The sequence below is a fragment of the Parasteatoda tepidariorum genome, chromosome X1 (assembly GCF_043381705.1).
Source record: "Parasteatoda tepidariorum isolate YZ-2023 chromosome X1, CAS_Ptep_4.0, whole genome shotgun sequence".
NCBI classification, from domain to species: domain Eukaryota; kingdom Metazoa; phylum Arthropoda; class Arachnida; order Araneae; family Theridiidae; genus Parasteatoda; species Parasteatoda tepidariorum.
In genome coordinates this window covers 36,120,449-36,147,237 of record NC_092214.1, presented here as the reverse complement: position 1 = coordinate 36,147,237, position 26,789 = coordinate 36,120,449, and the positions used below count along the sequence as shown (strand labels likewise).

Here is a 26,789-nt window from a genome sequence, read left to right as displayed (position 1 = left end):
AGTTGATTAAGATCATTAAACATAAAACTAATCACAGCATGCATAATGCAAAGTAATATAATCTAAAACTTCTCATTAAACATACTTGCCATGGCAATGTTTAATAAGATGTGTTCTTTTGTTATCTATAACCATTCAATGTGCATGTTCTTAATTTTATTGATATTTGAAGAATCAATGGTAGATTTAATTGGTCTTCCAGTAGCTAATTAATCTCTATTTTATTCTATAGTTAATAAAAGACAAAACAGAAGTTCATGCCTAAAATCTGAAAGAGGCGTAAGCTCCAAGAAATTCTAAGAAGTGTCTTAGTATAGTCAATATAGACTAATTGTTGGCCAACACCACTTTTTTCCATGAATCTTAATTTTATAATTACAATAAACTACATCCTTTTATTTTTCATGTTTATGTTGCTTAACTATGTGAGGTTTTGTTCTAGAACTACTTCTAGTGTACAAAATTATGCTCTTATGCGTTCTTATATGCTCAAAAATCTACTACAGTAAACACTCAGGCAGTAAAAATGCAATCTACTATTTACAATAGATGTCCCAATAGATATTTTGTCTTTTTTCTTTGTGTAAACACGGTTAAGTTTGGGAGAAAAAACAGCTTTTTTTTTAGTAATTTCATGTACAGCTGAAACTATGTCAATATATAAGCTGTTAATTTTTTAATAAATAAGATAACTGCAGGAGAAATAATAGTCTTCGAATTTCTGTAGTTTCCAAAGTTGAGTTCTATAATCGAATTTAATATAATTTACTTTATTAAATATTTCTAATTTAGTTCAAAACAGACAGAATTAAATATAAATTCATATGTTTTATTTACAATACAACCCATAAATCCACTTAGAAAAAATACTTTCTTCAAAAAAAAAAAGCACAGTATTGTTCCCTTTTTAAGGCTAAGCTTAAGATTTGTGAGGATCTTAGATCTTTTGTGTTTAGTGGGAAAATGGCAGGAAAAATTAGGACAGTAAAAATTATGGCTAAATGCACAACAGATGTAGAAACTTCAAACATTATTCAGTATTTGATTGTAAAATAATGGTAATTTTTTTGATAAATTAGACTAAAATTACCTAAAAATATGCATCATCTCTAGAAAAAAATATTAGAAGGAAATAATATGCATTATTTCATGAACAAAACAATCTTTATAAATAGCTGCTAAATGTAAACTGAAAATTATTTGTCTACTTTAAATACATAAATAGTCCAGTCATTTGAAAAAAAATTTAATTGCATTTTAAACCAATCGTAAATACCTTCAGGCTTGTCTTCCTCTGTAATGAAGTTGAATTGCAGCAATAAAAAGAAATAAAAAGTTTTTATAAGACAGCGTAAATAGCTTTAGAAAAAACTAAAGCATCAACTATTTACCTATTTATTTTTTTAGACTTCATTATCAATTAATGGAAGAACAGATATACTAATTTTATCATTTGAATTATTTTTCTTCTTTCATTACTTCATAAAGTTTTATAGAAAATTTTGTCAAGCAGAAATCAAGCTAAGCAACTTAACTGGTTCTTATTACAAATATACTAAGCATAACACACAAGCCAATAAAGCTGAATGTTTTTGAAAAAAGAAATATTAAAGTCTGGAATCAAAAAGTTATTTTTCTATGGTTGATTTTTTTTAAAGAAGTCTAAGTTTTCATCATTATACATTTTGTCAAATTATTTTTGAGATAAAAAAAATGCTATCAGCTAATAGATTGTCAGAAATTGTCTATTTTAACTAAATGACCAGCATTGCCATTTTCTATAAATTGAAACAACATTTTATTAACTAAGTAATAATTGATTTTTTAATAGGAATTTAAAAAATGATTGCAAAAATATACATCTATTTGTTTGCTGAAAAGTTATGCCTTTTCACACTTCAAAATATGAACCTTTTTTTAAAAAAAAATAAGATACAACTTTTAAAGTAGGAAATAAAAAACAGTTTTTAGAGCAAAACTGTTTTATATCAATTTTAAAGTTAAATGTAACATATTTCTTATTAGAAAACCCAAATGAAATATACTTGAACATGTCATTGTAAAAAAAATAGGCAGTTGAAAATTTTACAAGTATTTAATTTACACTTAAATTCAAGGTAGTGACCTGTACTTGATATTTAAACACCTGTAGAATAACTAATAAAATAATTAACTTTATAACTTCAACTAATAATTTTACAAAAAAGGTACCAATCCATTGGGTCTCTAAATGATTGCTCAAGTTTCTTTACCATTTAACTTTTAATTATAAAGCAGGATAAATTTTTTAAAATTTTAGTATAAAAGCATTGTTAGTTCACAGAACTTCTGAAGCATTCTAGTGAAACTTTTTCAACACAGCAAGTAGCTTGGTGTGATTTCATACTGCTTTCTTCACATAAATTCTAAAATAGATACTCGAGGGGAAATAGAATTTCATCTCTCATGGCAGTCATAATGAGGATTTTAAAGGTTTCGAATAAAGCATCAAGTCTGCGTTTTTTAACACAAATTTGTGTGCAGATTTGGTAAAAAAAAATCTTCACAGCAGTTTTGTTGAGAAATAACTTTGCTATCAATAAAATACTTCCACAAATATGTAATAATCTTCCTTACGTTGTTCTTAATTAAGTTATGAAAAGAAAGAGAAACTCAGAGTTAAAAAATAATACATATCTAAAATATTTGAATATATAATAGAAAATTACTTTAAACATTATAATAACATTTAGTATTTGCATAAAAATAGACATCAAAAGCCATCTGAAATGATGTAACACATGAAAGAAGATAAGACTAAATTAATGCATTGTTAGTATGATGCTTTAAGTAAAGAATTCAATAAAAAAGCACAGTTTAGAAGTTAGTAGGCAGAATTCAGCTAATTCCCATTACCTTACAAATTTTCTTACCCTGTTTAGACTCTTCTCTTGGTGGCGGGGGTGGTGTTGAGTGTTTACTATCAAAGTTACTTTCACTGCCTATGAAATTAAGATAAATTTACTTCCTACAAAAAATGTCGCAAAATTCTCGAGTAATTAAAAATAAATATAAAAATTTTCAGAAATCTCATCTAGTAAGCTATGTACTCTAACTAATTATAATGAAATAAAGTTTATAAGATTTTATGGATATAAAATTGCACCATTCCCTTTTTTTGTAATTAACAAATAATTCATGATAGAAACTTATTGTAAGATAAAAGTTAACATGAAGACTAATCTACTTTATATATTTGAATAATTGAAATTTCGGTAACTGAGGTTAATCAGAATATTTTAAATTTTCAAATTTATTTCAATTTTATTTTAACCCTTTAAGCTTTATCTTCAGACTTTTTTCGAAACTTTATGCTGGTCGAATTCTTGAAAGAAAAAAGCAGGCTACAAAATGTAAAGGTCTTGATAGTATACTTGGTTAAGTTTCTTTTTACCATATATACATAATTTTTAAGGTTTCAATGAAAAGTTTTCTTTTAAATTAATAAAAAGAATTCATAAGTAACTAAATTAAACTGCTGTTTGTAGAAAATGCAACACCATGAAGGAATCATCAGAATCAAATGAAATTCGCAGCAAATGTCAATTATAGGATATTATGCAAATTAATAAAGTTTCAGAGCCATCGCGCGTGCGTGGCGCGCGCAGCGCCCTCTGAATTGATGCTGAAAGCGTATAAATAAAGTGCTGTAGCGGGACGTTGAAAATAGTCTATGATTATTTGTTAGTGGCAAACGTTTAGTGAGACCTGAGTATGCCTCCACGACGGAAGAATAAGAAATTCAAGCAACTTACGGAGTTTGAACGAGGGAGGATAATCGGCCTTCGAGAAGGAGGATTTTCCTATCGCGCAATAGCAGCTCGTATGCAGCGGAACAGTTCCACAGTGATGCGAGTTTGGAAGCAGTGGACCGACGAGCACCGAACAACTCGAAAAACAGGCACTGGACGACAGAAGGTGACGTCAGAGCGCGATGATCGACACCTGCTCCGCATGGCGGTGAATGATCGCACAGCTTCCTCCAGGCAGCTGGCAGCACATTGGTCTACTGCTACAGGTGTACAATTGTCGGCTTCGTCAATTCGTCGTCGTCTGCTGCGCCGTGGATTGCGTGCAAGGGTGCCATTATACAGGATTCCCCTCACGGCGGATCATCGACGGCTGCGTCGGCAGTGGGCTCTTGAGCACAGAGACTGGCGAGCTGATTGGCACCAAGTTGTCTTTTCAGATGAATCACGCTTCAATTTGTGGACCCATGATGGCCGTGTTCGTGTTAGACGTTATGCCGGTCAACGCTGCCTTCCTGAGTGTATTATTGAACGACATAGTGGTCGAACACCCGGAGTTATGGTCTGGGGTGCGATTTCGTATCATGGACGATCCAATTTGATACGAATTGAGGGTAATCTCAATAGCAACAGATACGTCCGTGAAGTGCTACAGCCCGAAGTCGTTCCTTTCCTTCAAGGCATCCCTGGAGCTATCTTTCAGCAGGATAATGCACGCCCACATGTTGCGCGGACTGTTAGAGACTTCTGTTCAGCACAACGCATGCAACTTCTTCCTTGGCCTGCTTATTCGCCGGATATGTCGCCTATTGAGCACGTGTGGGATATGGTTGGTCGGCGTCTCACTCGTGATCCGCGTCCTGCAGTTTCCAAAGACGAACTTTGGTTGCGCATACAAGCGATATGGAATTCTCTTCCTCAAGCAGATATTCAACATCTGTTTGACTCCATGCCACGTCGTATAGCAGCACTTATTGCAGCGCGTGGTGGCTGCACCAAATACTGATTTCGGACGCTTAATTTGTTTCTTTTGTTTTGAAAATTTCATCATTTATTTGTATCAGTACAAGTCGTTTCTGCATTAAATTTCATTTGATTCTGATGATTCTTTCATGGTGTTGCATTTTCTACAAACAGCAGTTTATATATAAAATATAGATTCATCAACTAATTCAGATACATAACATGTCTTGCTCAAAGATATGTATACAAACTTTTCTCAGAAATCATGAAAGACTCCGAACATTGAATAAGCATTGAGAAGGATATAAAATATCCTGATTTTAATGTATGGCAGTCACTTGCAGCAATTGCCAAATTTTTTTGAGTCAAAACATTAAATTTTGAAACTGAAAATAAATTACACAATTGTTCAAAAACATAATAAATTATTTTGAAATCATATTATAACATATCCCTTACCAGATGAATCAACAACAGAGTCAAACGGGGTTGTGTCTGTGTGTTTTATTTTTTTATCAATTTCATTTGGTAAGTTGACAACAACAGGATTGAGATCTGTAAAATAAATATAAAATAAGCACAAAAAAAAAACACAACTTTATGTACAAATAATAGCAAAATATTTTAAAAGGATATCTTACATTAGTTCAAAAATAAAAAAAATTATATGTAAGGCTGATATAAAACAGAATGAGTCAATTTTTTTTTACCTTTATGATTGCTGTCTAACTATTTTACTTATTTTAATTATTTTTTACTATCACAGCAAAAAAATTACAATAAATAGTAAATTTTATTTTTGGACTAAATGCACAAATAATGACTAAATAATAAAAAAATATTTATAATTTCTCCTTTTTAAGGTTTAAAATTTACACACTATCAAAATAATCAGTACAGAACCCGTTATCCGGAAATCAGAAAACCGGAACGAAATTCGATAAATTTTCCCCCCATTTTTTAAAAAAAAAATTTTTTNTTTTCTTTCTTTTTGGAAAGATGTTTACCTTACTATCATTTTGGAAATAATCATTAGTATATTACTTCGTTTTTTCTTCTTTTTAAGATTATTTCCAACAAGAGGAATTTGGAAAGATGTTTAACAATAAAAAAAAAACTGCTTTTTGTAGCGATTCAGAAAACCGGAAAAATCAGTTATCCGGAATAGCGATGGTCCCGATTGTTCCGGATAATACGTTCCCTACTGTATTTAATTGGCTTTAAAATTCCTGAAAAACATATTCTTGACAATGAATATATTTTATTTAATAAAAAGGTTGAAAACTAATTCAGCATGATTTAGGTAATATCAAAAGTTATAGTAAAGGGTGACTGGTGCATGTTACATCTGTCGAGTCGCTAAGTCCTCCATGTTCCCATAACAAATTAATACGTCTGGGGGTACTGATCCAGGAGTTTCCTTGTCTTCTGGATTGGTTCAAAGTTACAAGGCTACGGAGTGGAACATTAGAATTCATAAACCCAAAAATTGGGTTGGCTGTTCAACGACGGATGTAAAATAAAATATCAAAAGGTATGAAACTTAATGCATTTATTTTTTGTATATATTAACCTTTGTTATATCTAGTTACAATGCTATAAAAATATGTAATTTAAAGTGTCAAATTTATTTTGGCATTATAATTTTTTAAATAAAATACTTATTTCTGTATCAAATTTACATTTAAATTAATAAATCAAGTACCAAACTGTTATAAAGCCCAGTTTCATAACATTTGCATTTTTGGACATATTTTCCCTCTAGGGCATTTTAGAGCATTTTATAAGTTTCGGAAATTCTTTTGTAATTTTTTTTATTATTCTGATAACTATACTAACAATGTTAAAAATTTTCATGTTCATTAAAATACATATACAAAAAGGAAATGTTCAATAGTCAATATATTTTCTGTTTCTTATTGTTATATTTGCATATAACATTTATTTCAAACTTTAATGAATGCAGAACATGCCTTGCAGTGCTTATGTATTTTGACATGCATAAAAGTAATTTTAAAGAGAATAACATTATTTTAGTTTCAAATTATTAACAGGGTAATTTTAAATTTTTTTTTGTCATCAAAACTCCTTCTTTAGTTATGTGTATGCTCCATTTTAACAAAAGCTTTATTTTTAGTAATTTTACTTTTAAAATTTTAATTGATTATTGATGCATAACTGCACTGTGTTTATTCTTAACATATTTGATACTTACTTTTCCATGAGTATGAGAACATTTTCTAGTATGTATGAGATATTACTTTTTATTTCACAAGGTGTGGAAAAAATTCTGAGCGAAAGAGAATGCTTCAGAGTTACAGTAATGTTATGATTTAATGTCTTTTCACAATTTAAGCTACTACAAAATTAGTATCTTATTTCATGGAAGTTTGTAATTATTTTTTTAAAATCTATTTTCAAAATAAGAAAGTCTTTAATATGAAAATCTTTTACATGAATTTAGTCAAACACAATTTTATATTCAATACAAATGAGGTGGCAGTACTTAATCACCACATAAACATTTTGAATTAGGAAAAAGTATTTAATGTTAAGCCTAATATTTGACTAATCTGGAACAATTCCATGAATCAGCATTAAATGCAGTGAGATACAAAGTTCAGATCAGTATAATATACACAAATACCATTAACGGAAAATTTTTTACTATTACTAAAAAAGAAAAAAATCTGAATCTTAAAAGAATGTTTGTATTTTTTAAGTTCCTGAGAAAAAGATTTTTCGCTTTTTTTCACCATGCAAACATGATTTAAGATCGCGCATCTTGATTCCTATTTTTCACTATTTTATATCAAATATAGCATTTCGTATTCACCTGATTTAAAAGCAACTATTGGGATTCATGTTTAAGTGACTTAAAAATTATGCATCAGAATTCATATTCCCGCAGTTTTAAAATCGATATTGGTATTCATGCGATTTTAAAAAATAACCTTGAGATACGATGTTTACTAGATTTAAAAAAAATTATAAAATCTCACATTTATTAAAACATAGACAACATTCTGTGGATAAATGCTTCCTTCATACACTTTTTTCTTACTCAACTTTTTCTATTTGTAGTTTTTTTTTACCCTACTCATTATGTGGTATGAATCAATAAAAAGTTCGATAAAAATTAAAATTTTCACAAAAAAATACGCGATTTTCAAACAAAATTTCGCCAAAATGAAGTGGAGACGAAAGAGTTACAAAAGTTGATCAATGTACACAGAAAGTTTTTCAATTGAGATTTTCATTTTATTTAAGTCTGTCATAGTCGATATGCTCTGCAGTGTAGAAGGGCACAGAACTTAAATGGCAAAAAATTTATATTTTTGCAAGTAAAAAATATTTAATATTTTTATCCAACACATTTTTTGTAAATATAACAATATTGATTAGTAAGTAGTAAAGAATTTGTAATAAATCAACTGTACTGCTCTGTTGCAATTTGTTTTAAAATAATTTATAAAGAATTTGGTAAATTATACATAGCTAGAAGTCAACAATATAAAAATGGAATGAGGAATTCATAATTATTTTTTGATAATGGGGTTTCTAACATACTTAGTAGGACCTCAAATTTATTTGCATTGCCACTATCACACAAACAACTTATATATTTATTTGATGTTAACCAAAAAATTAAAATTTTTATAGTTGGGAGATATGCATATTCACGTTCCACACAATTAATCAGACTAACTAGACAATAACAGTAGATTTTCATCCACACTAAGTTATCATTTTCAAAAACATATCTACATTGTGTTAACACAGAAAGAATATTTTGAATGCAGTAGCTTCTTCAAGCTTGAAAGCTATTAGTCACCACTAGCCTTAACACTTATCTTTAAGCTTTAGAACAAGTCTTTATTGAGGTTTTCCATTTTTACACCAATTTTTCTTTGAATAACATGGAAATAAAACAGTTTGTTACACACAAAAGAAACCAGGCTTATGCTTAGATAATTAACAGTCTAAAGAGTAAATGTAAGTACATAAATTAAAGATATAAGATTCATGAAAAATATTTATGCAAAGAGAGAATAAAACTATACTTTTGCAATATTTTATTGTATATAGTATGAAAACCTTTTGATATAGGGAAACTACATATTTCACTAAAGGGGATTTAGGACATTTGTAAAATTTTGGAAAATATATCGTTTTCATGAGATTTTCATTCCCCACTAGTTTCTTTTCTTCTTAAAACAATAAATTAAGAACAGCTGACATTATATGCTGATAATGTAAAACTAATGAAAAAATAAAGTAATAAGCGTAAATAAAAGAATTGTGTATTTACTCTACTTTTTTAAGGAGCAACGTAAAAAATAGATAAATCAACATAAATTGCTCAAAGTAAGATCAGGTAATAAAATCAAATTATACAAATAAATAAAAACTTAAAAAATTAAAAGAAAACACAGCCATGCTTAACTTACTGTTTTGAATTTTATCTTCATATATTTTTTCCTTTGAAGAATTCAAATCAGTTTCCCACCCAGCTTTCAGAAGGGAGTCTGAATCAGAGCTGGACGGTGGAGGAGGGGTGAGGGATGGAGGGACACTAACATGAGAACTCTTATGTGTGCTAATGTTTTGGAACAGTTGGCCCCCATACCGTGGTGTATTGCCATCAAGATCTTCTGCAGCACTTCCATAGCTATGAACAGTATCAAACTTGGCCAAAACACTCAGAGACTCTTGAGTACTAGGAGTATAAGATACAGGACGGGGTGGTAACGGTGGAGTAGTAAAAGTGGCATCCAGATTGCTTATTTTGCTAACTCTTTTGACGTTGTCTTTCTCAATGATTGAATTTTTCAGCATGAACTCATTTGGACCAGGTTCATCTTCAAGTTGCAAACTTGACCTTCTCTGGCGGCGCTGTAATAAAGAACAAACATTAAGTTTTAATATTTAAATGGATATAGGTAAGAACTGAAAGAAGAGTTAAAATTTAACATTCTTATATTTTTCAAAAACAAAATCAATTTTAATTCTATTTGGCATTTTCGTAAAAATATATGCTCCTTTAAAATATTTGACACTATTTTAATAGAAATACTTCAAACTATGAACTATTTCATAAAATAAAATGCAATATTAAAATATACGAAAAAGCAAACAGGAGAATAAATTCTATAGATATTTTCAAAACAGTAACTGAAAACTATAGATCCTTTATCTTTTGTAAAGATTTTATGTTTTTAAACTACACTTTTAAATATTTATTCTCACAGACTCATTTTCAAACAAAGTAAAAGTTACAGCCTTTCACAGAAATCTAGATAGATGAAGCGCTATTGTTAAAAGCTTTAAGCAACAGTTTGATTGTAAAAGAAGATGTTACTTTTTCAAAGAAACTTTTGGTAAAAGTTTTAATTTACAAAATTATAAGCATTTAAAAAAAGGTAGCGAATAATTATTATCTATTACTAAAATTGTATATATAAGGGAAAAGATTAATTAAAGTAATGAATAAAAATAAACATAAACTGCACTAAAATATAAAGATTTTCTTCATTAGGTAGTTAAAAGGAATTTGTGATTTAAAACTTAGATAGACATTGATAACTGTAACATATTATACTTTACTCTCAAATAAACTTGACAGATTAAATTGAGTTTAAATTTCATATAAAAATAAGACCCTTGGAAAAAGATGACAAAAAAATGCAGTAAAACCACTAGAGTATATTTTTGATGGTATCATTAATTTCGAATGATATATGTGGGGGGGGGCGGCAAGTCTAACAACATAATGTATAATTTTGCATGTGTATTATTGCTTGCAAAAAATATATGGTAGTAATAAATTTACAACAGATATAAACTAAACTTATATGAGGAAACAATACAAAGAAAGATGGCTAAATAAATTTCTTACTTCATGTTCAGATATTTTGATTTGCTACACTGCACATACTTTGTTACACATTCTTATACAACAAGTAACTTCAACTTTTCTTTATATTAATTTATCAGAATAAAGAAAGGTCCTCTAAGCTTTACGTGCTTTACAAATGTTTAAAACTAGTTCTGTATTGATTAGGTAAACTTTATTGGTATCATCCTCTATTTCTTTATCTTTGGCTGCTATTTTTAAACAGAAATCAAACCAAATGTAGCAGCTTTTTTTTCAATTAATGAATAATCATCAAAACTGATGTTTGAGAGATTATTTTAAAATTAAAATAAATTGTCATTTTCTTCTTTATCCTTAATATCAGCATTCCCAGTTAACATTTTCTTAAAGTCATTAATTTTTTTGAATGATAGATGTGGGAACTTATAAGGTTTGAAAAAAATTTAATTAGCTATCATTAACATAATAAGGCAAGCATTAATAGTGGGACCAGTAAAAAAAACTATGCATACAGAAGAACAAAAGTGCATGGACAATAGTTCAAAGCTCTTCTGTAGTAGATCTAATAACATTAAAAAAGTACCAGCTTCTCATTGGCTTTATTTTCACTGAAAATGATTAAATAAGGGTAAATGTATTTACTTATAGTAAAAGTAAAATTTTTTAAAATTTTTTTTACCTTATGTCTGATTCTCCAACAACAAGCAAGTACAACAGCTAAAAGCATGATAAAAATAACAACCACTGTAATTCCAACTATTTCTTCAATGGTTGTATTCCAACGCGTGGACGTGATGGAGTTCGTATAAAGGAGTTCTGAACAAAGTGTGCCAGTAACATTGTGTGGACATTGACAGCGAAAAGATCCATCAAAATTTTCACAAGTTGCACCATTAGCACAAGGATTAGCTTGACATTCATTGACATCATACTGGCAAATATCTCCATAGAATCCTTTACATTTACATAATGGTCCATATGTCCCTTCTTCACAAACACCTCCATTGTGGCATGGGTTTGGATTGCAATAGCGACCATAACCACAACGTTTTCCACTCAATCCTTCAGGGCAATCACAATGGAAAGTATTATTCACATTATGACAGGTGGCACCGTTAAGGCACGGATTTGAGGCACAAGGATTTGTATCAATTTCACAACGAGGTCCCAGGAATCGTGCTAGGCACTGACATGTAAAGGAATTTCCTGTAGCATTACAAGCACCACCATTAGCACATGGTTGACTACCACATACTCCAGGATCAAAGAGGACAGCACATTGGAACTGTACATTTGCAAACCTGAAATATAAAATGGTTAAATAATCAAAGTCTAGAAAATCAAAAACAAGTTTAATAAACTGTATTAAATAATAAGAACATTGGAAGGTAAGAAAAATAAAGGAAAGATTATGTTCCTAATAGATTACCTTCGCAAAGTAACAACATTGTTTCCACCTGCCACATGTAAAGGTAATGATACTTCATCTATCCTAATATCATCCATACATCCAACGAAACCCATTCTAATATCTTCATATCCAAATACTGCAGGGTGATGTCGTACTTCTGCTCCAAAATATATGTCATTTCCATCCAAGTTTAAAATATCATGAACACCAGGAGCATTTCCAGATGAACGATGCACTTTATCAACTATCACTTCGGCAGCATTACCTCTTCGTTCAACACAAACATCATGCCATAGTCCATCATTTACTTGAGGATGCTCTACTCTAACTAATCCTTCTCCACTACCACAGTCAAAACGGTATTGCACATATCCATTCACAATCTAAGAGTAAAAATATTTTGAGCTAAGTTGGAGTTAAAAATTTAAAATGAAAACATTAAAAAAACATATATAGAAAAGGAATCTATTAAATGTTAAATATTACAGGATAGTCACAAATACTCAGAAATTTTCCTTACTTTTTGGGTTGATTATATCAAATTTCTTTGATTTTTGTAGCTGATCATATAAATTCTATTATTAATTTTCTATTTTGTGTTATTCATGTACAATAATATATTACATAACTTTTAATTGCAATTAAAGTAAAAAATAAACAAATTAAAAAAACACTTAGACAAATCAATTTAAATATTTTACATGAATGGAGTCAATAAATTAATATAATAGATGATTTTAATAAACAAGTTTAATAAATAATGCTGCTTCAATTTATGACAGATCAGAAGTAACTTCTAATCACAGTAGGAAATATTTGTTACCAGTTGCCATAAATGTCTATGGTGAAATAAATAAATTTCATTAATACTGTAAAATATTTTTTATTTATTTTGATAGTATAATATTTTCTAACAAATGATAAATTAAGTTTTTGCAAGAAAAATATTTTTTAAAGTGATGAAAATTCTTAATCATATTACAAATTCAAATGGGTTCATAAAGTAAACTAACTAAATAAATAAATTAGAAGTTATTAATTTATTGATATAAATTGAGCATCAGTTAGAAAAAATTCTAATAGACACCTTTTTTTTGAAAAAATATTGAACTTTGAGTACATAAAACTCATTTTAATCCATTTTCACTGATTTTTTGGGTATTTTAATTAAATTTTTTGATATTTCTCTGGTTTTTCTGGATTAATGAATTTTCTGTTCTATGACCATCTTCTTATATAATATATTATATGTTTTCCATTAGTAATACATATTTTAAAAATAAATGCTTCATCAATTTGGTTCTATGCGCACAACAAAAAACAATTTGATATCATTAGCAAATGAACTAAATTTCTAAGGTTTCCTCAAGTACATAGAGAGAGAAATATCTTATTGGTTGCAAGAAATAGTTATAATTTAAGAATTGCTGGAAATATAAATTGCTTTCTAATTACACATCCACACCTATAAACATAACGTAAAGATTACAGCAAATAAAATATTTTTAAGAAACTAAGTAGACATCTGACAGAAAACTAGAATAAGAGAAAACAAACCTGCAAACAATAGATTTTAATAATTCTTTGGCTTTGTAAAATAAGAATATATCAGTGAAATAAATGTAGAAAAAGATAAAGTTTGCATATTAAGTTTCTTCTACTTGCAATGATAAAAAATATGTAAAAACATAGAAGTATTAAATCTGTAGTTTTAACCACCAAAGTAACCCTACCTCTAAAATGCTGTAATCTCTGATTCCTGCTGCATACATCAAATTTCCAGTTGCTTGTACAGTTCGAACACTAACTGCAATACTTAAATGTCTTTCAAATGGGTTTGCTAAGGAATAGCGAGCATAACTTTTCCCATTATAAGATATAGGATTTTTCTCTGCAATATAATAAATGCTATTAATTTTTCTACAAACTTAAGATTTTATTTACGAAATTTCTTATCATACAAAAATCTATCAAAGCAAAGAAAAAAAAAATCTATGCGCTAAAAAAACTTTAATTGAACCACCAATATTGTAGTTTATTATACTTTTTTTAAAATTAAAAATTGAGCTTGAGTTTTATACTGTTTGGAAAAAAAAGAACTGTTAATTAGAAATATAAAAATAAAGCAAAAATAAATTCTGCAAAATTTAGTAGCATTTAATTTAATTATATTTTTTTAAGAACATATATTTTCTTAAAAAGTAAATATTCTAGTAATAACTGGACAAAATGGGAATGTTCCAAAGTTACTACTTTTGTATAAATTTTTTGCAATTTATTTTAATTACTAGGTTGTTTGCAATTTAATAAATAAATAGAATTGAATTCATGAAATGTAAGTATGTATTTCCTATATTTTCCTTAACACCGGATGTATTTCACAATTAAAAGATTACCTTATCAATTTATTTAAACCTGGAAAACTAGATTCTAGTTCTAGTATTTAAAGTTTAACTTGTCAGCAACAAGTATAAATTAGAACAGCTGTAATTTTTATGAATAAAGTAAAAAGGATTGTAACTTAATGCTAGATTGATTTACATTGAGATAAGGCTAGATAACATAGAGAAAATCTTCTTTTGTGTAGAAAGAATGTGACCAGCTAAAAGGTCCGAAAATACGGAACTAATAACATCCAGAGATCAAGTACAGAAAAAATTAAATATACCACTTTTATAGTCAAATACAATTTTATATTATGTTGTTTTACAAATCTCAACATATTTATAATTTGTTAATGAGAAACAGGTTCTTACCTTCATAACAATTACTACCACGGCAAACTTTAGTTTTATCTCTATCACATAATGGTCCAGTTTTACCTGGTGGACATTGGCAAATATATCCTAAATCTGCTGGATGTGGGAAACATACATGATGGGATGAGCAAGGATTACGTGCGCACTCATTAATAACTATATCACAGCGATTTCCTAAAAAGACATTACTGAATGTTACAAAGAAATAAACCAAAAGAGGCACAACAGAAGAGACAGACACAACAAATGATCAAATTTAAAAATACTTCAGCAGTTGAAACAAGCATAAAAATACCTCATTATGTTTTTAGGTGATGGGTGAGATGTTTATTATTCTACAAAAATTTCAATTTCAAAGTTTTTAAAACTTTAGGTATAGAATTATATTTTGGTTTAATGAAAAAAGCTTTACTAAAAACTTGTGAAGAGTATATTGATTTATTGAATAAATATAGCTTAAAAATGTTTCCAATTTAACTTTAAAGATGCAAAAAATTTCTTACAAGTTCCCCCTTCATATACTTTTTTGGCAATAAGTAAAAGCTAGTCTGTGTTTCAAGAAAATATGCAGGTTTTAATCGAAATTGAGTTTAGGATTGACAACTAATAAATTAGACAGATGATAGACTAGAGAGTAATATGTTTCTAATGTTTTTTAGATAATATAATGGGAATATTTTCTAAAAGATCTGAAAAAAAAAACTTTTTGGTAATTTAATTAGGATGTATACATTTAACTAGTCGTAGTTTAGATTTAATAATATAATTCATCAGTAAATAATTGCTTAAAATAAGAAGTTAATATTTTGGTATGTTCATGAATATATATATATATATANTATATATATATATATAATTATATATAATTATATATATATTTAGATAATATTATATATATATATTGTGTAAAAGGAACTTTAATAAGAATTTCTGTAGTGTTTTTACGGACCTTATATTTGAAAATTTTGCTACATGTATCTTAAATTAAGCTGAATTTTTACAATAACAAACTTTGTCTGATTTTTTGAAGGTTCCAAACAAATTTGGAGGTATGAGGATGGTGCTGCAGGTTCACTTCATAAATTTTTCTACTAGAATTGCAAGTCAGTGCCATTTTTCACAGCATCTTAACTCAATATAATAACATATGAATACATTGATTACATGTTGTTTATAATTGCAATATGTTTTTAATATAATTTTTAATTAGTTAAAATACTGAACATCACTTAAATTTTTATCGGAAATAAAGGCATAACTATAAGAAATGTCATTTCCAGATGTTAAAAGAAGGAAATGTTTGTCACACTTAGTGGCAAAAAGTAACTTAAAATTGTAAATAATATAATTATTCTATGTCATTTTAACTTCAAATAAATTTGAAAAAAACCATACCTCCATATCCAGATTTGCAAACACATTCAAGTTTTCTTACATGTTGGGGCGACACATAACCCAATAATTTAGTAGTTATGCTAACAACATACGTTTCATCCAAAACAATGCGATCAACACACTCTCCATGAATACACCGATCAGAAGTACAGCGATCTTTAATAATCTAAAAGAAAAGTAACAACATTAAAAATTTTTTTAATATCATTACATTTATAACATAGTAATAAAAATATATTACAATAACAAGCTAAAAGCAACTTACTTTGACAACTTTTAGATTGGAAGATGTTTCAAATAGAGATTGCTTTTCTTTGAACTTCATCATAAGCTGTTTTACAGGATAATATGAATGAGAGTTTTTTCGTACAGCAAACAAAACATCCAGATCACGATTAACTTCTCTTTTTACTTTGGAAGTCGTTGCTTCAGCAGGCTGAATGCTTAAAATATCAATATCTTTAGATCTAATACTTAAGGCACTTTGCAATCCTTTCAGAAAATTTTTCCTGTGATTCATAATAAAATCTTCAGGTGTAATATTTTTCAATCGCATGCCAATACTATTTTTCACAGCATCTTCACTAACCATATTAACTTGTACTAAAATAATGCCATATGAAGTAAATTTCCCATCAGTTACACTTACATTCACATTATAGGACCCAACATCCAGACCAGGATTAGCAACTAAAGTACCATCTTCTCTATCAACGGAAAACAAATCCTTGTAAGGAGAAACAACTTCATAATGTAATTTATCATATGGGTCACCATCAGTGGCATGAATACGACCCATAACACCCCCAGGAAATTCATCACGGAATGAATTAATAACAACTTCCAAAGGAAATACTGTCGGAGGAAACTGACTGTCTTCAATTATCATGGCAGTCACCCTAGTATCACTACTCAAAGAGGGACTACCATTGTCAGATACTTTAATATGCAACACAAATGTGTCTTTTTTCTTATGGTTAAATTTAGTAGCAGTTCGTAATGATGAATCTTGTTGAACCAAACGAAATGCATTATCTTCATTGCCAGATAAAATTTCAAGAGAATAAGGATCAGTATTTGGAGAAGCATCAGCATCAACTATATCGAATTTGAGAGCAGTGAAACCAATAGATCTGCCTTCCTGTAAAAAAATTCAAAACCTCTTAACAAATATGCATTTTCATAGATGCTTATATATTTATATATATATATTACAAACTGTATATAACTCAGTAATAATTTTTTGTTGGGGTTGCTCCTGATCTTCAAAGTGGTTTATCTAAAATTAATTGTTGATAAACTTTCAAAAGTTCAAGAAGAGAAGAGGATCAGAAAAATCTTGTAGAAGGTAAAACTAAAGGTTTAAAATGTGAACAGGCAATGCCTAAACAGACTCGTCTTATTTGGTGCAAATCTTAAAAACTTTTTGTTTTTGTTCATAGAGAGATACTTTTAGTGTCCCCCGGTAAAAAGCAATATGCAAGTCTGCTGGCTTCAATGATTACCGAAAAGGTAGGGCACTACCAGACCAGTCGAGTATCAGTCATGTACCAATCATTTTTTAAATACTTAGATGTAATATTTCATAAAACCTCCTACTTAAATTATACCTGATGATATTTTATTCCTTTCATTTGTTACTTTTTAAACTGTGATTAAGAGATTTCCAATTAGAATCCCTCATACCATTTTTAAATTTATTTCTATGTTTGAAAAATTTGATATGCCAAAATGCTAAATAACTATCATGACCAAATTTTTCAATTGATTTAAATATTTATAATTAATAGTAAAAGACTTTGTTATGCGTAGGTCTGAACAAGGAACATTTTCCAATTTGAATTCAAAAATCATTTTGTCAATAAAAGATTAGTTCATAATTTTTCATAACTAAAAAATAGTTAATAATTTTTCACATTTATGTAAAAATAAGCTGGTGAAATAAAAATTATAGAAAAAATAGAGTATACAGATTACAAACATACATGAACAAATGTTGCTAAGAATGCTCACACATTTATTTCATTTCATGAGATTTTTATTTTAATTAGTTTAGTACCTGAATAATGATAGAATAGTTGCTTTGAGAGAACATAGGAGCATTGTCATTAACATCCGATACATCGATATTTACAAAAGCAGTTGTAGAAAGTTGAGGAATACCACTATCAGAGCACATAACTTGTAGAACATAGTTTGGTATCTATAATAAATAATAAATGAACTAACTGATCTGATTAGAGCTACGTAAAATTGAGATTAATAACCAGTATATGAAAATGAAATTATATAACAATTCTCACTATTTAAATAACATTTATCAAAACACTTTTAATTTTTAATTTTAGATAAAAAAGTTTTTTTCTAATTAAATTATTTTAATAAAATTTAGTTATAAAATAATGAGTCTTTAAAGCAGATCTATACATTAAATTAATTTATTAAAACATTTCACAAACTCTCTTGAATAATTAAGTCCCATATAACGACTATTCATAATAGCAGATGAAAATGTCCTTACTGTTAGTTTATTGTTGTAATATTTAATGTTAAAAAAAACAACTAAAAGACTCAAACATAGAATACAAAAAATAAAAAGAAAACAAAACATGGAATACATTTACCTTTTCTCTTTATCAACTATTTTGATACAAAATACATATTCAGAGAGGACTGTTTTTACCGACAGATTGTAGAATGGATTATGTTGTTTTGTTTTTCACGAAAGCTAGCCATTTCTATGACAGAAATGTTTGAAGAACTATAAAATTGGACAATTACATTCAATGCTTGCATTAAATATTTTCCTTTAGGAGTCTTATTGAAATTTTGTTAGACTAGTCATACTTTTAATTTGTTGATATTTAAACTCTTCTAGTACCATGGGGGATTCCCTCAGCATCTGATATGTCCAGTCATTAAAATGTCTTTATTGGCATTTCAAAACTATTGAAATAAAAATTGAACCAAACTTTACATGCTGCACGCCTCATAGTGGGTCAAAGAAAATAATCTTGATTTTTTTGGAACAGTATATATATATATATATATATGCCAGACTACTTTTAAAAAGAGCGAATGACAAAAAAGAGCATAATTTGTTCAAGTGAAGTACATTACTGAAGTTATTTGTTCTGCTGAAGTACGATGCTCAAAACAATTAAAGGATATTGAGGTTGTGGGTTGATCTTGCACTTGGAGAATTTTTGAATGATTGATACATTATAGACAGATGCAGTAGGCAATATGAGATAAAAATAACATTTGTTTGGCAGAAAAAATGCTTTTTATTGAGCATTTATGTACAAAAGAAAAAAAAACAATTTGTGCATATGAGAAAAACAAATAAAAAAAGGTGTTTCCTTAGAAGAAAATCGTTTCAAGGTTTCCTCGGATGGCTAGCAAACGTTGAATACCTTTAAGTCACCAAAAAATGTTTCCAGATCCTGGAACCATTTTTTCTGCTATTTTGGCTTGTGTTTGCCCCCCTTTAACCGGCCAACAACTCTCTACGCTTCTGTTTCGGGTAAGTGACTTCATTGAGACATCACACTCATCGAAACAACGCACTTACTGAATGTTGGTCATTTTTTTCCGCTTTGTATTACATTAAGTTGAAAGCCAAATCAAAGTCATTCGTCTTCGATGTCTAACTCAAAATTTGCATACTGCAAAGCTTGAAAATAAGAAAAATTTGCACTAGTGACTCTCTTATTCCATTTTATGCAAAAAAATGCTTATAGTACCATTATTTTATACAAGACTTACAATATCCTTCAATTGTTTTGAGCAGTATATATTACTTAAGCAATTTGCTCTGTTAAAGAATATTTTATGATGTCATCCATCTCTGTCTGGTTTCAAAAATGCATGGATAGTAGCATCTTTAAAACAAAGTAGTGTTATAAACTAATCAATTATTAATGGCTTCAAACCATGGCTTTCATTCATATTAGCACGAAATAAGACAATCTGTCTTTCTTGCCTCTTTCTCAAGAATCACCTTTTACTGTTAAGATCCTGTAATAAATTGTAAATAAACTTGACTAATAAAATAAACTCTGTTTATGCCATTCAAGGATTTGACAAAACAGAGTACTCATCTTAAACAGTCTGCTCATTAGCAGAAGCAGATTTCCTATTAATGACTTGTATAGATATGTTTAAAACTAACTATTAGTCAATTATCTGAGCAGTTTAAAGTATATCAGCATATCCTTGGTTCATGGCTTTACTTTTTAGAATTGGGTCACTACTGGAATGTTTTTAGAACTATTATTACACAGCTCCTTCCAATTCTTCATGAGCACTAGTTTGCAATTTCTTATATTTCCCAGGATTATTTTTTTATCAAAGCTGTATCACTTTTCATATATTACTTTTAGTGCATTTATTAGCATTCAAACAAAATTCGAAGTTTAGTTTTTAAGTGTTACATCTTTTAGTTTTTTTTTCCATGGCACTGTAGCTGTATTCTTTATCACTGTCTAAATTTCAATTGGCACTAAGCATTTAACAAGTTAGTAACAAAAAGTTTCCATATTGTAATAAGTTTTTGCAAGAAAAATTGAAATAAAGTACAATAGCTGAAAATAGTTTGACACTGAATGCTGATTTCAATATTAAGTTTTCAAGAAGGAAAATAAGGTGGCATGGTAAATATGAAAGACATGGTCAATGAAAGGGAAATTTTGTTGAAATGCGTGGTAAGAATTCCTAAAAATAGCAGAGGAATGATTTGTTTGCAAGGAAAAAGTTAACTTGGCTGGTGGTGTGCCATATTTGTTAGCTTTATAAACATAAAGAATTAAGATTGTAAAAAGGAAATTATGTGGTCAAATCAAATAACGTTTATTTTTTCACTTTTCAGTATTGATATTAGAAAAAATAAAAATGTCTAACATTTTGCTCTTTTTCATATATTATTGCTCACATTCTCAGTAAAAAAAATTTATGCTGCTAATAAATAAATAAATAAGTTAATAAAAAACTAAATTAATTAATCAAATTAAAAAAATAAATAAATAAATATTGCAATTTATTTTTGTATCTAAATTTAGGACTATTTTGATGGTGAGTTAGAAATTCGTCAAAGCACCAGACTTCTCAAAACACATCAGGCTTTATCAATAGTTTATAATTAAAATAGTTAAAGATAGAGTGACTTTGCAATTGATAATTATGTAAATACTTGCTTAATCTTAGCTTCATAGTAAAAAATAACCAAGTACTGCATAAAAGCAAGAATGTGAATAAGATGAACAAAACTGGTCTATTTTGAAACAGGATGCAGTAATATAATAGACCTTAATAGAATATATTTTTTGATTTAAAATAAATATATAAAAAACTTGAAACTACTTACAGTTTCCCTATCAAGAGCTTTTGAAACCTTTATATACCCAGAAGTACTGTCCATTGCAAAATAGTTGTCATCATCACCAGACATAATTGAAAAAAATAATCTTGCATTTGGGACACTGTCAGCATCATTTGCTAGAACCTATTATTCACACAAATATAAAAGATAATAAGCCAAAAAAAATGCAAAAATAAATAGTTAAAAGAACTGAACATTGTCCATTTTGTCACTAATGCTAAGTCTAGTTAAATGTTAATTTCTGGCACTCATATTAGAATAAGCCAAATTAAATGCGTAGTTTTTTTCATATCTGACAGAAAATAAATTTTGTATTTCATAAATGTGATTGATTCTATAAAAAATTATTTTAAAATCTTTAAACTAATTAATGAAAGTTGTTTGAAAGAAATTAAATATACATTACAAAATTTAATATATTACTTTCGGTGAATATAAAAATCACATTAAATTAGTATTAGCAAGGATATTCAAAATCATTGGAGTTAAGTGCTATTTCTTTATGATTTAAAATAAATGCATTACAAAGATAAAAGTCATATTTAATCTACAAATAGCAATCAAAAAGTTAATCAAAAATATACATTACAAAATTTCATATATTACTTTCAGTGAATATAAAAATCACATTAAATTAGTATTAGCAAGGATATTCAAAATCAATGGAGTTAAGTGCTATTTCTTTCTGATTTAAAATAAATGCATTACAAAGATAAAAGAAATATTTCATCTACAAATAGCAATCAAAAAGTTAAAACAAAATTTTCATTGTGTTTATATTTTAATTCTTTGAATCCTATCAAAACTAGAATTTTCGCACATAATTTGCATAGATTTACTTAAATATCTCACCTGGATAACTTGACTTCCAACAGTTGCATCCTCCCTAATTATTGCCCTATATGAAGGTTGACTAAATACAGGAGCATTATCATTTGAATCGGTGACAGTTACGTTCACAACTGCCTGATTGCTCAAAGGAGGAGATCCACCATCTACAGCCTGGATTGTCAAAAAGAAGTCTCTCACAGCTTCATAATCAAGTGGCTTCAACAGTTTTATTTTACCTAAAACAACAAATAGACTTTGTTTACTAATAAGAATACATAAAAAATATTGTTGAACATTTTACGGGTGAATAGATTAGTGATATTATTGTAGGGAAAAAAAGCGTTCTAACTAAAATTTAAGTAAACTGAAAATTTATGTTCACAAATATTTATCTTAAATTTTTTTAAAACTATTTAAAAAAAGTACTTACAGTTTTTTAACTAGGTACTTTAACTTTTTAATGCTCCTAGGCACAGGTTAAATTCTACAGGTTGCTTCTTTTTTAAACAAACTTTTTTTACAGAACAAAAGAATGTGTCTTGAAAAAAATGTATAAATTTAAATGTAGGGTTATTTGAGGGTCAAAAGTAATAAAATTGGTACATTAAAAATGTAACTATTTTTTTTAAACTTGCAAAATGCTGATTATTATATAGCGAATATAATGAAAATATGTGGAAATTTTTTATTTTTGTGTGCAACTTGTAAATAGTAGATGATAAGAACATTAGGAAGGTAATGCAGAACAAATCTTATTTTAATTTGCATGTTATTTTTAAAAAATTGCTAACTAATTAACAAAATTGCACACTAATTTTATATGAAAACATAAATAAACAAGTTGACTACCTGTAGAAGTTGATATCTCAAAAACTCCTTGCTCATCTCCACCAATGATTGAATAAGATATTTCAGCGTTTATTCCAATATCTTCACTGGTAGCATGAACAGTTGCAATTTCAGAGTTTACTGGAACTGATTCAGATACAGTTGCAAAAATAATTTTGTTTGTAAATTCTGGTGGATTATCATTCACATCTAATACTGTTACACTTAACAAAACAGTTGATGATAATGAAGGAGAGCCATGGTCAGTAGCTTGAACAGTTAAATTATATTCAGATTCGGTCTCTCGATCTAGAGGTCTCTTCAAACGAACAATTCCTGTTTTAGGATTTATTTCAAACTGCCCAAGATGATTATTTACAAATGAATAACTTACTTTCCTATTTGCACCTAAAAAGGTAATAGATATTATAAGAAATAAAGCATAAACCTAATACAAAGCATAATAATATTTTCAAATCACAAAGAAATAATAAAAGTTTAACTACTCAAAGCAATAAAAGATTATAATTTTAGCATTTAGAAGACAGCAGTTTAATTAGTTGATAGATGTAGAATAGTTAAGTTACTTAATTTTGAAATATAAATGTTACTTGATTTTAAAACACTAATTTCACAACAGTATTTATTTCTAGCAAAATTCTAACCATGAAAATGATAAACTCTCAAAAAATTAATACTTAGGTACCCTTGTACTATTTTACATGGTACAATACTATTATAATGTACTATTTTACATGGTACAGTTAAAGAATGGCCTCATTAATTTGGTTTGCTTGAGTTAGATACCCAATTAATATGGGAAAATTTGTAGTTACTGCTATTTTCTAATACAGTAGAGAACCATTTATCCGGTATCCAGCTAACCGGGAAGAATTTTGTTTGGTTTTCCCACTAGGGGGGGGAATTCTTCTCCTCACTTGCCCAGAGGAACTTTAATTCTTCCCCTGACCTTGAAGATCATTAGATTCAGAGGGGGCAGGGAAGGGACAAATTTTTTATTTTCTCCTGCGTTCATTTTCTTTTTCTGATAAACTGCCATCAATCAAACTTAAAGAAGTGCCAAGCTGATTTCGTTTTCTCTTTGATTTACGAGGGAGTGGGGAAAATGCATTGCACAGGCATAGCAATGAATGTTTGAGTTAAGGAACTTGAAACATCTGGCTAAGAGTATTGATTTTAAAGGTGAAATGTGAGATTTATTTTAAATCATCCACTTCAGTTACTCAGTTTTGTTATTTATTATGGTGAATTGTTTTCCTATTTCGGATAATGCATTATTTAATCACTAGTTATATTCATTTATTTGACATCAATTAACGAAACAATATTTTTTTGTTGAATAAATTCTGATTTCTTAGAAATGCGATATCATTAGCAAGTTTTTCTTGATGAGCAATCACATCTGCTTTCGTTAAAAATAGTCTTTTAATAAAAAAATAAAATAAAAGGAGAAGATTGTTTATTAATTTAAGCATATAATTATTTGTTAATAAAAGCAGGTGATTATTTTATAAAGATGATATTAGTTTATTTTATTTATTTATTTATTTTTAATTTTGATTCTGTTTTTCTGATTCCACTGCGTTGTTTTTTTCCTCTTTTAGATAAATTTCGTACTCAATAAATTAATTCTTTTCATTCATAAATTTTATCATTAAGTTTTTTTGGGGGGATTTTAATTATTATCAAAAAATAAATATGCAAATTTCGTATTTTTTAAACTTGTTTTTCTTGTTTAAATTTGCAAATATTTTTATCCTTTTAAATGTTATTTTTCTACCATTTTTTCTCATTTAGTTGATCTTTTCGTTTTTTCCCTATTTTTAAATATGTTTAACTTCTTCCTTGTAATTTGGATTTGATAAAACATCGATTAACGGCACTTTTGGCCGATCCAGAAAACCGGGAAATTCAGACATCCGGGATAGCGATGGTCCTGAGCATCCCGGTTAATTGGTTCTCTACTGTACTAATTTATTTGTAAATTTTCTTTGTATTTTAGCTCACTATATTGGTCACAGCAGTAATGAAGTGATTTTCATTATTTTTAAAGCTCATATTATTGTCTTCAAAGGTGATCTTAATAAACAATATCAAAAAGTTTAATTTGGCCATGGTGGCTTTTAAAACAAAAGCATTTATGAAGGGATTCATAAAGCTGAAAAAGTAAAGAACTATTTAAAAGTTCACTAAGAAATTCATAGTTCAAAACTTATACAAGAATTAAAATCTTGTACATTTAAAAATTTGTACAGGCATAAACAGACAAGACTGTATATATTACTAGTTCAATAATAACAGGATTAACATTTTGATTCAAAAGGGATGACACAATGAAATGTGTTTGATTAAATTTATAGTAAAATTACTGAATTTTAAATTGTTCAAACATAATTTTTCTGCACAAAAAATTCTTTGTCTCAAATTTTATTTAATGAAAATGACAAGCAAAATGCTAATGTAAGTGTGATTAGAAATCTTTAAAAACGAGAGATCAAGTATAGTGAAAATATAGTTTGTCTATAGAAAGAACTTTCCTCGCCACAAAGTCTAAGGTCATCTGTTGTGATGGAAACAAGAGATAACCCATTTCAAAGAGGGGAGCTTCTCTCTCCCCATATTCTCTTTCTCTCGCTGATCTGAGCCAAAATCTGTCTTAAATATTGACCCAATGCCCCTACTTGAAATGGTTAAACCATAGTCACCGCCAGTATCCAAACCAATGGTTAGAGGAAGTTCATTCCACAGACATACTATAGTTGATACTAACAGCAAAAACAATACAAATCTATAAAATATAATATGTAAAAATACTTGCTGAAAACAGTACACTTTGGAGAACCTGATGGTTCAAATAGCTGAGAACATTAAACCATTGTTAAATAATTTGGAAGTAATGGATTAGTCATGTTTGAGGGCTATTTTGCCACATGCCATTTATGTTTCTTTAACTAACATAAAACATATTAAAGAAAACTAAAAAAGAAAAAAAAATTTTTGTAAAATTTTAACGAAAAATTTAGATTTTTCTGAGAAAAGTATTGATTAAATTTATTAGTTTTCATGGCATAACTTGTAAACAAAAATAATTTCTATGTTGGAAAATATTTGAAACTGAGAAAGAAAAATTGTCATCAAAAACTAAATTTATACTTATATCTCTAAATTAAAACTCATATGTTTTAATATTTTGGTATAAAGAAAAGGAAGACCAAGCTCATAGAAAAAATAAATTTGTTTACTTAATTTGTTTAAAAAAATATTTATTTGCTAAAATTTTTTTTATAATCAGGTTTTTTTTACCATATAAGATTTATTTCTCAATAAAAGTAGATCCATGAGTAAGCTAGGACAGAGCTTTACATTTAAAAATTTATTCAAAAATTAAAATCTGCATAAAAAGAATCATCAGTAACAGCATGGATGATTTTTTGGCTGACGGAAGGGAGGAAATATTGAAAGCAATGATAATTTCCATTCAGACATTTTAATGAGTAAAATAAATTATCTAAACTGTTCTAAAATTAGGATTTTG

At 28.3% G+C, this 26,789-nt stretch overlaps 1 protein-coding gene and 1 long non-coding RNA gene across 7 annotated transcripts in view; one reads left to right on the top strand and one right to left on the bottom strand.

Moving 5' to 3' along the window:
- Window positions 1-405, top strand: part of LOC107448984 (uncharacterized) — a 28,823-nt gene extending 28,418 nt beyond the window's left edge. Inside the window, exon 3 of the long non-coding RNA XR_001584724.3 lies at window positions 233-405. This is a non-coding gene — a long non-coding RNA (uncharacterized lncRNA). The remainder of the gene's footprint in view (window positions 1-232) is intronic.
- The window catches only part of LOC107448983 (FAT atypical cadherin kugelei), a 638,818-nt gene that overhangs the window by 5,382 nt on the left and 606,647 nt on the right, over window positions 1-26,789 (bottom strand). For 4 of the 6 annotated variants that reach the window (XM_043040626.2, XM_071187808.1, XM_043040627.2 and 1 more), the window contains 13 exons: window positions 23,255-23,641; window positions 22,427-22,641; window positions 21,560-21,697; window positions 18,254-18,397; window positions 16,460-17,335; window positions 16,195-16,360; window positions 14,797-14,973; window positions 13,774-13,931; window positions 12,059-12,423; window positions 11,309-11,930; window positions 9,203-9,647; window positions 5,211-5,306; window positions 2,913-2,981 (listed from right to left, as the gene is read on the bottom strand). In XM_043040626.2, coding sequence (XP_042896560.1) covers window positions 2,913-2,981; window positions 5,211-5,306; window positions 9,203-9,647; window positions 11,309-11,930; window positions 12,059-12,423; window positions 13,774-13,931; window positions 14,797-14,973; window positions 16,195-16,360; window positions 16,460-17,335; window positions 18,254-18,397; window positions 21,560-21,697; window positions 22,427-22,641; window positions 23,255-23,641 — 3,858 coding nt within the window. Of the gene's footprint in view, window positions 1-2,912; window positions 2,982-5,210; window positions 5,307-9,202; window positions 9,648-11,308; window positions 11,931-12,058; window positions 12,424-13,773; window positions 13,932-14,796; window positions 14,974-16,194; window positions 16,361-16,459; window positions 17,336-18,253; window positions 18,398-21,559; window positions 21,698-22,426; window positions 22,642-23,254; window positions 23,642-26,789 lie in introns of those variants that run through there. The other 2 variants (XM_043040631.2, XM_071187809.1) reach the window with 2 other exon arrangements.